General features: G+C 47.3%; 1 protein-coding gene across 1 annotated transcript in view; it reads left to right on the forward strand.

The window, feature by feature from the left end:
• The window catches only part of igsf21a (immunoglobin superfamily, member 21a), a 364267-nt gene that overhangs the window by 22274 nt on the left and 327276 nt on the right, over window positions 1-14717 (forward strand). The window contains exon 2 of the mRNA XM_070860200.1: window positions 11621-11733. Within this exon, the coding sequence (XP_070716301.1) occupies window positions 11621-11733 (113 nt within the window). The remainder of the gene's footprint in view (window positions 1-11620; window positions 11734-14717) is intronic.

The following is a 14717-nucleotide window of genomic DNA, read 5'->3' on the forward strand; positions in this document are numbered from 1 at the left end:
CCTCAGGGTTCCAGAACTCAGAGTCCGCCAAGGGGTGCTAATCGAGTAGCACCATGCTGGCGTTATGGAGGAAACCATAGGGCTCACCAGTGTCGGTTTGCTGAGTACGTATGCAAAGCCTGTAACATGAAGGGCCACCTCCAGCATATGTGTAAAAGAAATACGACTCACCATCTAGCAGAGGAGTCAGTAGATGACTTTGAATGATGATTTGGCCAGAGAGGCAGCTCAGTCCCAAGAAGAAGTGTATGGAGTGTAAAGCTGCACCACCGATTGTCCTCCAGTGAAGATGGAAGTTGAGATAAACGGCATTCCAGTCTTCATGGAAGTGGATACGGGAACGAGCCAGTCAGTGATGAGCCAGGATGCCTTTGCGAGCCTATGGAACGACAAATGACCCGAGCTGGTTCCAGTACAGGAAAAGTTGTGCACCTACACCAAGGAGCTGATCCCAATCCTTGGTAGTGCGGATGTAAGTGTAATCCATAATGGCATGGTGCACAAGTTACCTCTGTGGATTGTTGCAGGTGATGGTCCAACGCTACTCGGAAGAAAGTGGATGGGGAAGATCCAGTCGAAATGGGAAGACCTCTTCACTCCAGCAATCGATGTCCCCCGTGTTCAGAGCCAGAGCAAAACCTGCCCTTCGCTTGGGCCAGGCATCAGAGAACAGACCAGCGCAGCACCTGAGGCACTAGACCGTCCATCATGACTGTGTGGCAATGCTCCGACCGGAACGACCTAAAAGTACCTTCCCGGCTCCAGTGGCAGGACTCCTGGGGAGGAAGATCAAATTCACAGGCACTCTTCCAGCTTTTGTGGCAGAATCGCGGGAGAGAAGGATCAAGGCAGTCGACCTCGAGGACAGAGGCAAGATGGTGTCCCTGCTGCAGCGAGGTGCAGCGTGGCTGAAAAAAAAGATGGCCGCGGCAATACCACGAGGTGCAACGCTGAGGGACCAACACGTGGTGTCCAACAAAGGATTTGACTGAGGTAAAGCCAGCAGGGTTCTCTTAACGGAGACCTGCAACCAACCGAACTTAGAGACATTGTATGCATGGCAATCAATGTAACAAATCGATTTAAGATTGTAAACAAAATGTTGTTGCAAGATGTCAGTACTATTCTTAATGTAAAGAACAAAATGTTGTTGCGAGATGTCGGGAATAGAGTATCCCCAAAAGTAGCAAGCGAGCAAATTCGGGAGGGTAAAGGTGTTGATCCTGATGCCCTGCCCCAGGTGTCCCTACAAGTTATAGGTTAGCGACCTCAGGAGGGTGAAGGCACTGATCCTGATACCCTGCCCCAGTTCTATCCCAAGCTACAGGCACCTGATGGCACTATTCGCCACAGACCTGGAAACAAAAACGGTGCCAATACGCGCAGTTGGCCACGGTTGCCCACTACCCGGGTGGAGACGGCGCAGCCTCCAGACCCAGCCATGTCCGGGAGCGAAAGGTCAGAACCAACGAGTTCCCCAAATGGGACCTGGAACAGCCAGGTTCCCAACACCGTTTGAGAGCAGGCACAAGATTCTGCAGCCCTCAAAGGAGGACAGGGAGGCCACACACATCTGTGGCTCCGCCCACCATGAGGCAATGGCAAAGGCCCTGAGTCCTGGCTAGATGAGCGAACCAAGCCCACCCCGCTAGCAGGGGGCGCAGCGCCGCTATCAGACGACTAGGACCCCGTCCGGTTGCTCTGGAACCTGCATCCTCGCATACCTGTACTGCTACCTCAGTACTTACCATGACTGAACCATGAATGCAATCTACCCAACCCTGGCGCACGACCGCAAAACGTAATGAATGTAAGTCACTGAACCAATGTGTCACGATACAAACTGTAACTTCCTTTCTTTGTAGTTGCATTGTGTCTGATCCTGTATGTTAATGTAACGGGCCTGCTACATGATCTCGCTGTGGGGGGGAGGGGAAATGGATGTATGTAGCCATGGACACACACATGGATCACACCCAGAACCCACTGGAACCTTGACTGCATCATCGAACCATCCAAACTGGTAACCACTACCCAACGTTGTGGCAAAAGGACTTGGGGGTTAACAGAGAGAGAGCCAAGCCAAAGCACAGCCAAGGTGCAAGGGCTATTGGCACTTAAGTCTGGGGAGAGCTAAGCCAGAGCACATAGTGCAAAGGTAATTGGCACAAAGGACTTGGGCGAGAGTGATGTTATATATGCAGACTATAGTTATACTCTCTGTGTAGTCACTGTATAGTTGCATAAGATGTACTTACCTGATGTACTTTCAATAAGGTTTACACTGTATATACTATGCTGGCACCACTAGAGGGTGCAACTGGTGGAGACCGGAGTTTCCTGCCCCTGTGACAGAGGCTGTCCACCAGAGTGCACTTGGGTGGGAGACCTGAGGGTCACCTGCATAGGTGTGCAGGGCTCAGTATAAAAGGCTGCCCACTATGCTTGTGCCTCATTCTGGAGTTACAAATAAAGGACCAAGGTCACTACAGTTTGAGTACAACACATTGCCTCGTGGAGTCATTCATAAGTGCATTACAGACATAACAGGAATCTAGGCTGATTTATATATTTTTTCAAGTCTTTCCCTGACTCTGGAGCAGTGTGGCTGATTGCACATTCCTCACTGCCACCTTGGCTGGGATTAGCAAACTCGGCATAGACCTGGTAATCTAACCTGGCATTTTCCAGTTCTTCATGGCCCATTTCCATGCTGGTATTACATTCAATTCCATTAATGGTTTAGACGAAGGAATTGAATGTAATATCTCCAAGTTTGAAGATGACACTAAGCTGGGTGGCAGTGTGAGCTGTGAGGAGGATGCTGAGAGGCTACAGGATGACTTGGACAGGTTGGGTGAGTGGGAAAATGCATGGCAGATGCAGTATAATGTAGATAAATGTGAGGTTATCCACTTTGGTGGCAAAAACAGGAAGGCAGAATATTATCTGAATGGTGACAGATTAGGAAAAGGGGAGGTGCAACGAGACCTGGGTGTTTTGGTACATCAGTCATTGAAAGTTGGCATGCAGGTACAGCAGGCGGTGAAGAAGGCAAATGGCATGTTGGCCTTCATAGCGAGAGGATTTGAGTATAGGAGCAGGGAGGTCTTACTGCAGTTGTACAGGGCCTTGGTAAGGCCACACCTTGAATATTGTCTACAGTTTTGGTCTCCTAATCTGAGGAAGGACATTCTTGCTATTGAGGGAGTGCAGCGTAGATTCAGCAGACTGATTCCCGGGATCGCAGGACTGACATATGAAGAAAGACTGGATCGACTGGGCCTATATTCACTGGAATTCAGAAGAATGAGAGGGGATATCATAGAAACATATAAAATTCTGATGGGATTGGACAGGTTAGATGCAGGAAGAACGTTCCCGATGTTGATGAACCAGGGGTCACAGTCTAAGGATAAGGGGTAAGCCATTTAGGACCGAAATGAGGAGAAACTTCTTCACTCAGAGAATTGTGAACCTGTGGAATTCTCTACCACAGAAAGTTATTGAGGCTAGTTCGTTAGATATATTCAAAAGGGAGTTAGATGTGACCCTTATGGCTAAAGGGATTAAGGGCTATGGAGAGAAAGCAGGAATGAGGTACTGAAGTTGCATGATCAGCCATTATCATATTGAATGGTGGTGCAGGCTCGAAGGGCCAAATGGCCTAATCCTACACCTATTTTCTATGCTTCAATGGACGTGTACCATCTGAACCATGGAGAAGCTCTTGAGGATTGAGTTAATGTTAATGTGCAGGAAAGATTCTCACAGATTTGGTAGAAATTCCATAGGTCGTGCCTCTAAACTGATATTATCCCTTTTATAATATTATTTGTCCATTCCTCTTTTTGAGTTTTCTTGCCCCAAGAATGTTCCTCGGCGGAGGACCAAGTTGGAGATCTGTTTCCTCCCTCCCACCTTCTCTTTTTGTGGTCCCTCTTTTTTTTCTCTCTCTCTCTGTCATAGAAACATAAAAAATAGGAGCAGTAGTAGGCCATTCGACCCCTTGAGCCTGCACCGCCATTCAATATGATCATGGCTGGCCCTGCATCTCAACACCATATTCTCGCTTTCTCTCCATACCCCTTGATGCCTTTTGTGTCCTCTTTCCTGTTTCTCCATTGTATCAAAACTACAATTGTCATTGTTGCTCTGACCACAGGGAATTGTGGCAGAGATGAACGTATGAGCTGGGAGGCAATGACATACACATGTACCTTAAGCAAGGAGGGGTGATTAGAGGTGAAGTGTTAATGGGAGAGGACAGATGAGGCAAGGATAGACTTTTTTGAGGAAGAGAGGCAATTTGGAAGTTAAAGAGAAAGGGACTGTATCTGAACAAAGCACACCACCAGCAATGTAGGTGTGCCTCGGTTCCAGGAAAGGTAGCTGAGTGGACAGGTGTTAGGTGGGGAGAGAGTCAAAGAGCGGAGATGGGTCTCACATGCCTTCCTCCTATGTTTAATCTTGCCGGTACTTCAAGCCTTAGCCCTTCACCTTGCTTTTTCAAATTAACAAAAAAGTACATGCCCCACTGGTCTGGAGCCAGAAGGTCGCTCTCATTATGCCTCATTCTTCCTTGTGGTAGCACACCTAAGATTGAAAGCTTACTGTGGGTAGATTCGCAGGTGTGAATCCTCATTCTGCTGCCCTGGAGCAGAGGTCACTGAAGATTCAATATAATGCACCATCGTGCCAGCCCATTCCAGCCCGATACTCTATTAGATCACTGGACATTATCCTGTGCATCTCCAAACTTCAGAAGTGATTTTAATATCACCTTTACTGTGTAAAGCACAGCTGTAACAAAAAAGATTGTTGGGACTTTTATGTCATTGCAACAGGGTCAAGGTGGATGCAGCTCTCTGTCATGTTTGTACCGTGTCATCTGGGCACCATCTGGCATCTGTCCAGCTCTGGGTATACAGCAGTACATGTACATAAAGTATCCTGTCCAAAAATCCTCTCGAAGATACTAATTATACATGGGGCCCCTGGAAAAAAGATGCTGGATTTTAACAACTATACAAAAAGCTACTTGTGGAAGGAGTGGTGAGAGGGTCATGCAACATGCAGAATAACACCTGGAACACAGAGTGCTGGGGGAGCCTGGGTAAGAGGACGCTTATGACAGAGTGACTATATGGAGAAAAGGTTTGCTGTTTCGCTGGTACAGAGCAACGATATAACCGAGCAGCGTGGCACGGAGTATTAATGGTTTGGTAAGTGATTAGATGTATGTCAGACCAGGTATTACATGAGCATGCTTATTATCAACTCAGTGGGTAAATACATTGCCCTAGTTGAGTGTCAGCTGTGGCCCAGCAGGTAGCACTCTTGCCTCTGAGTCAGAAAGTTGTGGGTTCAAGTCCCACTCTAGGAACTATAGCACATACATCTAGGCTGACACTCCAGTGCAGTGCTGAGGGAGTGCTACACTGTTGGAGATGCCGTCTGCTCTCTCAGGTGAACGTTAAAGATCCCTATTTCGAAAAAGAGCAGGGGAGTTATCCTCGGTGTCCTGGCCAATATTTATCCCTCAATCAACATAACAAAAACAGATTATCTGGTCATTATCACATTGCTGTTTGTGGGAGCTTGCTGTGCGAAAATTGGCCGCTGCCGTGTTTCCCACACTCCAAAACTACTTAATTGGCTGTAAAGCGCTTTGAGATGTCCGGTGGTCATGAAAGGCGCTATATAAATGCAAGTCTTTCTTTTCAGTGTGAAACTGAGCTGTACAGATCAGGAAGGTCCCAGGTTCAATTCCGAATCTACGTTGAATTAGCCAATCACAAGAGGGGGTGGTAGAGATGTTACAGTTGGCATTGGATGAGGGCAGGATCAGGTCCTATAATGCCCACCCCTCCTCTGACATTCAATGACCTACTAGTGCTCACTGTCCAGCCACTCACATGAGGAATATCAACTGGTTGAGCTTGCACAGGCGACCGATGCACATAGCACCATCTTTCAGCAAGAGCCAGCTCCTTCAGGAGAAGAGGGGAGTGAGCCATGTAAGCAGTAAATGGTGATGACATCGTCGGGGGTGGGGGGGGTGGGGGTTGTGGGCAAATGTAATGATGTCCCACTTATAATACAGAACTGCCTTCAGGGACAGTCATCATCATAGGCAGTCCCTCGAAATCGAGGAAGACTTACTTCCACTCTAAAAGTGAGTGCTCAGGTGACTGTACAGTCCAATACAGGAATTACAGTCTCTGTCACAGGTGGGACAGACAGTGGTTGAAGGAAAGGGTGGGTGGGGAGTCTGGTTTGCTGCACGCTCCTTCCGCTGTCTGCGCTTGTTTTCTGCATGCTCTCGGCGACGAGACTCGAGGTGCTCAGCGTCCTCCCGGATGCTCTTCCTCCACTTTGGGCGGTCTTTGACCAGGGATTCCCAGATGTCGGTGGGGATGTTACACTTTATCTAGGAGGCTTTGAGAGTGTCCTTGAAACGTTTCCTCTGTACATCTGGGGATTGCTTGCCATGCAGGAGTTCTGAGTAGAGCGCTTGCTTTGGGAGTCTTGTGTCGGGCATGCCGAAATGTGGCCTGTCCAACGGAGTTGGTCAAGTGTGGTCAGCGCTTCGATGCTGGGGATGTTGACCTGATCGAGAACACTGACGTTGGTTAGGGTGAGGGACCGTATAAACAAAGGGGTGCACATGTCTCTGGAGGCAGGGGAAACGCCACCTCACAATCTCTACCAATGGGGACAATGTGCCACTGGTGACAAATGTACATCACAGTGATTGGCACCCCTTGCCGTCATGATTCCCATATTGCTCTGCCTACGGACAGGCAGAATACGACTTCCAATCACAGTTGTTTGGTTCCAGTTATATCATGGGACACTTCCACTGCAGACAGTACCATAATATAAATGGAGTTTCCTCTCTTGTGGTAACCTCTCACACCCCCGGACAAGATACAAAGGTAATCAACTGATCCCACTTCACACCTCTGGCAGACTTTCATGTCTCTATCTTTTCAATGCTACTATGATCATTGTTTCTTTGAAATATTCTCTCTTGTTCCTCCGAAGCTCCAAATGCCTAGCCCTACTTCATCTGGTGTTGAAATCAGACTCGTTGCTCCCTCACCTACTCTCACTCTTTCCTCTCCAGGATCTCGAAACTGTAAGGCTCCTCACCTCCCCTTCTCGTCGCTTCCTCCAATAATCGGCAGGGTTTTAAAATCCAAACTGGGTATCAGCTGATCACTGGCAAAGGGTACATTAGCATCCTCGACCAGGCCAACATCCCCAGCATTGAAGCACTGACCACACTTGATCAGCTCCACTGGGCAGGCCACATTGTCCGCATGCCAGACACGAGATTCCCAAAGCAAGCACTCTACTCGGAACTCTTCACGTCAAACGAGCCAAAGGCGGGCAGCGGAAACGTTACAGGGACACCCTCAAAGCCTCCCTGATAAAGTGCAACATCCCCATTGACACCTGGGAGTCCCTGGCCAAAGACCGCCCTAAGTGGAGGAAGTGCATCCGGGAGGGCGCTGAGCACCTCGAGTCTCATCACCGAGAATATGCAGAAATCAAGCGCATGCAGCGGAAAGAATGTGCGGCAAACCAGTCCCACCCACCCCTTCCCTCAACGACTATCTGTCCTACCTGTGACAGGGACTGTGGCTCTCATATTGGGCTGTTCAGCCACCTAAGGATTCACTTTAAAAGTGGAAGCAAGTCTTCCTTGATCCTGAGGGACTGCCTGTGATGATGATGGTCAAGGGTAGCCAGTGCCTTCCCATGCACATCCTTGCTTAATCCTTTGTGGTGACAGATTGATAATTGTATTTAAAAAGATAACGCGTCTGCCCGTCACAGACCAGATGGCACGCACTGCCCAATGCACCTTTCCATGCACAGTTCTCTATATTACAAAAAGGATATAGAGGCACTGGCGAAGGTGCAAGACCAGATTTACAAGGATGATACCATACCTGAGAGGTTATAACTCACCAGGAAAGGCTGGGGCTCTTTTCTCCAGGAAAGAGAAAGCTAAGGGGGGACCTGATGGAGGCCTTTAAAATTATGAAGTGGTTTGATAGGGTAGATGTAGAGAAAATGTTTCCACTTGTGGGAGACCAAAACTGGGGGCAATATATGCAAGACCGTTACTAATAAATCCAATCAGGAATTCAGGAGAAACTTCTTTACCCAGAGAGTGGTGAGAATGTGGAACTCGCTACCACATGGAGTAGTTGAGGTGAATAGTTTAGATGCATTTATGGAGAAGCTAGAGAAACACATGAGGGAGAAAACAAGAGAAGGATATGTTGATTGGGTTAGATGAAATAGAGTGGGAGGGGACTCGTGTGGAGCATAAACTCCGGATTGACCAGTTGGGTTGAATGGCCTATTTCTGTGCTGTAAATTCTGTGGGCTAGATTTTACACTTTTGTGCAGATCACCCAGAAATGGGCGGTATTTCTGGTGTAGGCGGCGAAAATGGGTTTTCAGATCGCCGGCTTGTCGCCCATTCTCAAAGCCCCTAGTCTCCATTTTAGAAATTGGCCGTTACCGTGAGCGATATGAAATGGGCGTTAGCACTAAATCTCTGACCTTCTGCCATAAAATGTCACAGTCCTTAGCAACGGCATGGCAATGCTCCAGTCCCACAATTCAGGAGGTCAAGGGTCATCATGACATGCGCAGAAGAGGAGACAGAGAGAGAGAGGGAGCTCCGAGGGACTGAAAGCGTGTGTGGCTGTGATGTGTGCTTGTTTGGCTGTTGTGGGAGGCACGAGGGAGATTCACCAGCAGCAAAAAGCCTACTAAGCACCAAGAACATAGTTGGCACTGAGTTTTTGTCCAACAAATAATATATAACATGGAAGGGATGGAGGAGGCCTGGAGCTGGTAGCCAGGAACACTGGTGGCAGAGGATTCCCAGTGGTCCTGGAGTGCGTCACTGCACCCCACGATGTCACCCCCCCATTGCCAACGACACATGAGAGCCAGGAGCAACAGTTTGCTTCTGGTTTTGAGCACGTTCCCACCTCGGGACCGCCGTCACCCGTATCCGTCCAAGCAGCGGTTTGGCCGTCACCCCCCACACCCCTCCCCCTCCCCCCAACGAAGCTTCGCCTGAGGAGCTTCTCGGTCAGGCAGCTTGGAGTCAAGACAGGAAGGGGAAGGGGTAGAGGTGGGGAGGAGAAGTGGGGGGAAGGGTTGTTTTTTTTTACAGAAATACTTATGATTTCAGACAAATGTTCGGTTTAAATGTTTTTTATTTAACAAAACCTTGTTGCGCATTGGCTCAGATAGCTGCACCATTACAAGCTGGTGATTCCTTAACATCAAAGGGTATAATTACACTTAACTTCAATCAACTTAAACTTTAACTGTCACCAAGGTGATGCCCACTATTGATGTCTGACCTGCCCACCCAGCAGTGTGTGAGCCTTGTAAATACCACCAACATTCTTTCAGGCAAAGCGCTTATTTATGAGTTCCTGACGTAAGAGTTTTGCAGCTATCATGCCACCACGGGCCCTTTCATGCGGTCTACAGGGGGGCAGGGGCATGGCTTCAGCGTCAGCCTGATTGTCTGCATCCACCTCCTCATCCTCCTCTTCCTCTCTCTGGTAAGGTGAACTGTCAGACTCATCAGGAAATTCTTGTCCCGTCCTGATAGCCAAGTTGTGCAGCATGGAGCACACCACCACAAATTGAGCTACCTGCTCAGGGTGGTTTTGGAGCTCGCCTCCTGAGTGGTCCAAGCATCTAAAGCGCTGCTTAAGCACTCCAATCACTTTCTCCACGATATTGCGAGTGGCTCTCGTCGTATCGCTTCTCAGCTTCACTGTGGGTGTCACGCAGGGGGGGTCATCAGCCAGGTGGCGAGGCCATATCCTTTGTCACCAAGCATCCAGCATTGACCTTGTGGCTGATTGTTAAACAGTGCTCTCACACAGGATATGAGCATCATGGATGTTGCTCGGAAATTTGGCATTCACTGCCATAATAATTTGCTGGTGGTTGACGAGTTGGACATTCAGGGAGTGGAATCCCTTGTGGTTCTTGAAAACCTCTGCATCCTGGAAAGGTACCCGCATCGCGATGTGCGTACAGTCTATTACTCCCTGCACCTTGGGGAAGTTAGCAATTCGGTAGAATCCTAAACCTCTTAGTCCGAGCCTCCCTGGTCATAGGGAAGCTGATAAAGTCCATCCTGTGAGCATACAGGGCTTCAGTGACCTGTCTAATGCAGCAATGTGTGGCATACTGAGACAGACTGCAAATGTCGCCAGCTGAGGCCGGAAAAGAATCCGACGCATAGAACGACAGTGCCGCAGTGACTTTGACCTCGATAGACAGTGCAGTACTGATGGTGCTGGCAGACTGCAGATCTCCCCTTATGAGCTGGCATACCTCAATGATAACCTCCTTTGTGGAAGCGCAGTCTCCGAAGGCAGGTGATGTCGGGCAAGTTGAGGTAAGACCGCTTCTCCCTGTACTTGCAGGGGTTGTAAGGTCTGGTCCTCCTCATCAGCCTGGCATGTCTTACATTGGGCACATAATGCTGTGGAGTGAACCTTCTGCCATCTCAAGTCTGCAGCATGTAATTGGTCATCAAGAGAAGGTGAGAAAGGACAGACCCCATTCCAATAGCTATCTGTTTTCCACCGATTGGTCACAAAGAATGAATGTCCTGACGAAGACACCTATTAAATTCCAATCGTTCACAGTATGATAAAGATGTTTGTTCAGATGTTCACATCACCTCCAAAGACCTCCAGAGTACATCCGAACTCCCCCGAGGTTGAAGCCGAGCAGCCTTTTAAAGGATGCGACATGTGATTTAGAACATGGTGTCCATAACGCTGTGAGTAGTTCCGGTTAGTTCCACTTTTTCCCGGCGTTTTGTGGGGCGAGCGATTATGGTGGGCGAGATGTGTGCGAGGTGGTGAAAGTGATGCTGGGCGATCTCCTGGGCATTAGTTTTAGCAAATGTGATCTTTACGACAAAATAAAGTGGACCGTCAGTATTATTGAATCGTGGCGTTAATTCCGTGCGGAAAGTAACGCAGGCCGATATTATGGGCGTTGGTTTCGCCCATTCTGATGATTCCGCCCCAAAAAAATGGGCGGGCAGTATTTTTTCCCGATGTTACGCACATAGGGAAAGTAACGCTTGCCGATAAGTGTCCGAAAAATGGATGTCAGTTTCCATTTTGTGGCTAAATGGGCGATATCTGGTTATGATATGGCATTTCAGCATTAAAATGGATGTTAAGTGAGCATTATGCATGCAAAAAAAGTGGAAAAGTAGCCCCATGTAACCTCTGTCCGACTTTACCTCATCTTTTTTACTGTCTTCAATCTTGGTGGTGCCCTGCACTGTGGTCTCAGCCCTTCGGTTGGGTTTCTCAGTTAACTAAAATCTAGCCCAACAATAGGGATCTAAATTAACACAGGCGATTAAATGACATGAGGTTAATGGAAATTCTTCATAACAGTTTGATGTCTTTTTTTCTAAAGAGCCCTAAAGCAGAGATTTAGAATGTAAAGATGAAACAATAACATCTGTTGGAGTGAAGAGTTTTTTGGCCATTTGATGTAACATTATTCTCCTTATTTGTTGGGATTGCAGGATATTTGACGGTGAACATTGAACCGATCTCCCCTGTAGTAGCAGGCGATGCTGTCACTCTGAAATGCAACTTCAAAACCGACGGAAGGCTGCGGGAGATTGTGTGGTACAAGGTAAGCCATTGCCTGTGGGCTAGTGACAGAAGCTCTTGTAATTGAATGCGTGTGCTGGCAGAAAAAAATTTAAATGAATTTCTAGGCTCCTTAATACTTTGCAGATGTGCAACCCTGTTGAAGGAGATTAGTCCAGGTGTGCTGGTCTTTACCCTTTACATTCAACATTGAGAACCAGGCTTAGTGAGGCTGCTGTGATCTAGTCTACAACATGGTCTACAGCAGAGTCAGGAGGTCGTGGGTTCAAGTCCCTCTCCAAGAACTTGAGCACATAAATCTAGGCCGACGCTCCAGTGCAGTGCTGAGATGGTGCTGAACTGTCAGAGGTGCCATCTCTCAGATGAGATGTTAAACCGAGGCCTCATCTGCCCTCTTAGGTGGACGTAAAAGATCCCACTATTTCGAAGAAGAGCAGGAGAGTTATCCCCGGTGTCGTGGCCAATATTTATCCCTCAATCAACATAACAAAAACAGATTATCTGGTCATTATCACATTGCTGTTTGGTGTGCGCAAGTTGGCTGCCGCGTTTCCTACATTACAACTGTGACTACACTCCAAAAGTACTTCATTGGCTGTAAAGCGCTTTGAGTCGTCCGGTGGTTGTGAAAGGTGCTATATAAATGCAAGTCTTTCTTTCTTTAACATGGACTCAAACGCTTGGCACCGGCTCTCTGCATTTACTTCAGCTAAACTGGTAGGATTAACCCAACGCACTTTTGTGTGGGTCTGTGACGTGGTCAGTCTACCAAACACTGGATCATTTACTCAGTAGAATGCAGTCAATGGCAGGGGAACTGAATGTCGGCTGCACTCCAGTGGTGTAGAAGTCTCCTGATTGCTCCGCAGAACTGATAGAGAGACGGACTGTAAGAGTCGCGCCAGCCTTTGCGATGATACACAATCACACACATTATCAGTGTCGAGCAGTTAGAATGACCTCCATTTACCAGATCCATCATCTGGCAGGAGTGAGATTGGCGAAGAGCTCATTGCCTGAGTTTGTTTGACAAAGATTCATCAAATATCCTGACAACTACCGCTTCCACATCAGGAAGCACAGATGATGTTAAGTGCAAAGAATAGAGCTGTCTTTTAAAATCTTTTATGTGTCATGTTTAATGTGGTTGAAATTTCTGGATGTTTTGTTCGAAAATCAGGCTGTCTAGTCCAAAGTGGGGGAAAAGAGGCAGATTTGGAAGGAGGGGTAGAAAATCATGAGTTGGGAGATGTGGGACTCAGTGGAAAAGGCACACAATCATTTAGTTGAGCAAAGATGCATTGAGGTAAATCATTTCACACAATTTGCTTTGTTTTGCCGTTGTCCCACCCCCACTGTCGAATCTGACTCCCCTCACTCATATCAGATATCAGAGGTTGCCGAAATTCACTAGTGTTTTGTTCAACCTCCTGAGCAAGTAAATCACAAAGGCAAAAAAATATATACTGCTTCTTCAGAAAGTTTTCTCACGCCCCATGGAAGGAAAGGCTTCCAAAAACCGGTGTTACCCTGAGTCCCTGCCAATCACTGTTTTGGAAACCACTTGAGATAAGTTGAAAAGGCTGGAGTTCAGACTTAGAGAGAGAATTGCTTTCTGATATTTCACAGAGGTTAAGCAATTCTGTCAACTCCATTGATTTGGGATACTGTGATTAAAAAAAGAAAGACTTGCATTTATATAACGCCTTTCATGACCACAGGATGTCCCAAAGCACTTTACAGCCAATGAAGTACTTTTAAAATGTAATCACTGTTGTAATGTGGGACATGCAGCAGCCAATTTGTGCACAGCAAGCTTCCACAAACAACAATGTGATAATGGTCAGATAATCTGATTTTGTTATGTAGATTGAGGGATAAATATTGGCCAGGACACCAGGGATAACTCCCCCGCTCTTCTTTGAAATAGTGCGCTGGGATCTTTTACGTCCACCTGAGAGGGCAGACAGGGCCTCGGTTTAAGGTCTCATCTGAAAGATGGCACCTCCAACAGTGGAGAACTCCCTCAGCACTACATTGGAGTGTCAGCCTAGATTTATGTGCTCAGGTTCCTGGGGTGGAATTTGAATTCACAACCTTCTTGATTCAGAAGTGAGGGTGCTACCCACTGAGCCAAAAACAACACTGTTAAATAAAAAGGCTGTCTAGGGGGAACCAATTAATCAGACGGCAGTTTGGAAGGCTCTCTTTTCTAAGGAATACTTCTGAAGCCACCATTTGGTTTCCAGTGCTAAAATAAAATCTGCTCTTTTCTTCCCCTCTTGCAATATCCTTCTCTTTTTTTTTTCTGTGCCTCTATCTCTTCCCTTGAAGATCCTGGGTTGGAGAGTCAGCCATGTAAATTAGGAAGCCATGGCTAAGTGACATGGCGGGGTTCACGGGGCGGGGGGGGGAGCGGGCGGGGAGGGCGTGGGGTAGGTTTTAAAAGCTTGTCAGAGAAAGGGAATCTAGGAGTTCCACTGTTTTGCGGTGTTGTAAAAAAAGGTTTTAGTGTCGGAAATGGTGCATCTTGATTTCAATGCCTTGGAAGCTATCTACAATGGGAATACTGTAGCTGTTGAAGGGCTGTAAAAAGGCAGTGCAAAATAGCAGTGGTAGTTTGTGATGGAGACTCTGATCAGGTTATTATTAGTTATTTTTTAATTGGGGTCATGAGGAAGGTAATGCAATTTGTAATGTGGTTTAGATCAGTTTCATAACCAATTTACTGGCATTACCAGGGATTTCTATCTTCTATCTCTAACGTGTGCAGAACTGCAATATTAATATAATGTATTTACACAGTAATTGATGTACATGTTATCTGCCAACACAGAAAAGCAAATGCCGCTTGAGTTTATCAGTCAGCAAAGGAATGAGGCTGAGAGTTCATAGAAACATAGAAACATAGAAAATAGGTGCAGGAGTAGGCCATTCAGCCCTTCGAGCCTACACCACCATTCAATATGATCATGGCTGATCATTCACCTCAGTACCCCTTTCCTG

Source organism: Pristiophorus japonicus, chromosome 18 (assembly GCF_044704955.1).
Source record: "Pristiophorus japonicus isolate sPriJap1 chromosome 18, sPriJap1.hap1, whole genome shotgun sequence".
Taxonomy (NCBI): Eukaryota; Metazoa; Chordata; class Chondrichthyes; family Pristiophoridae; genus Pristiophorus; species Pristiophorus japonicus.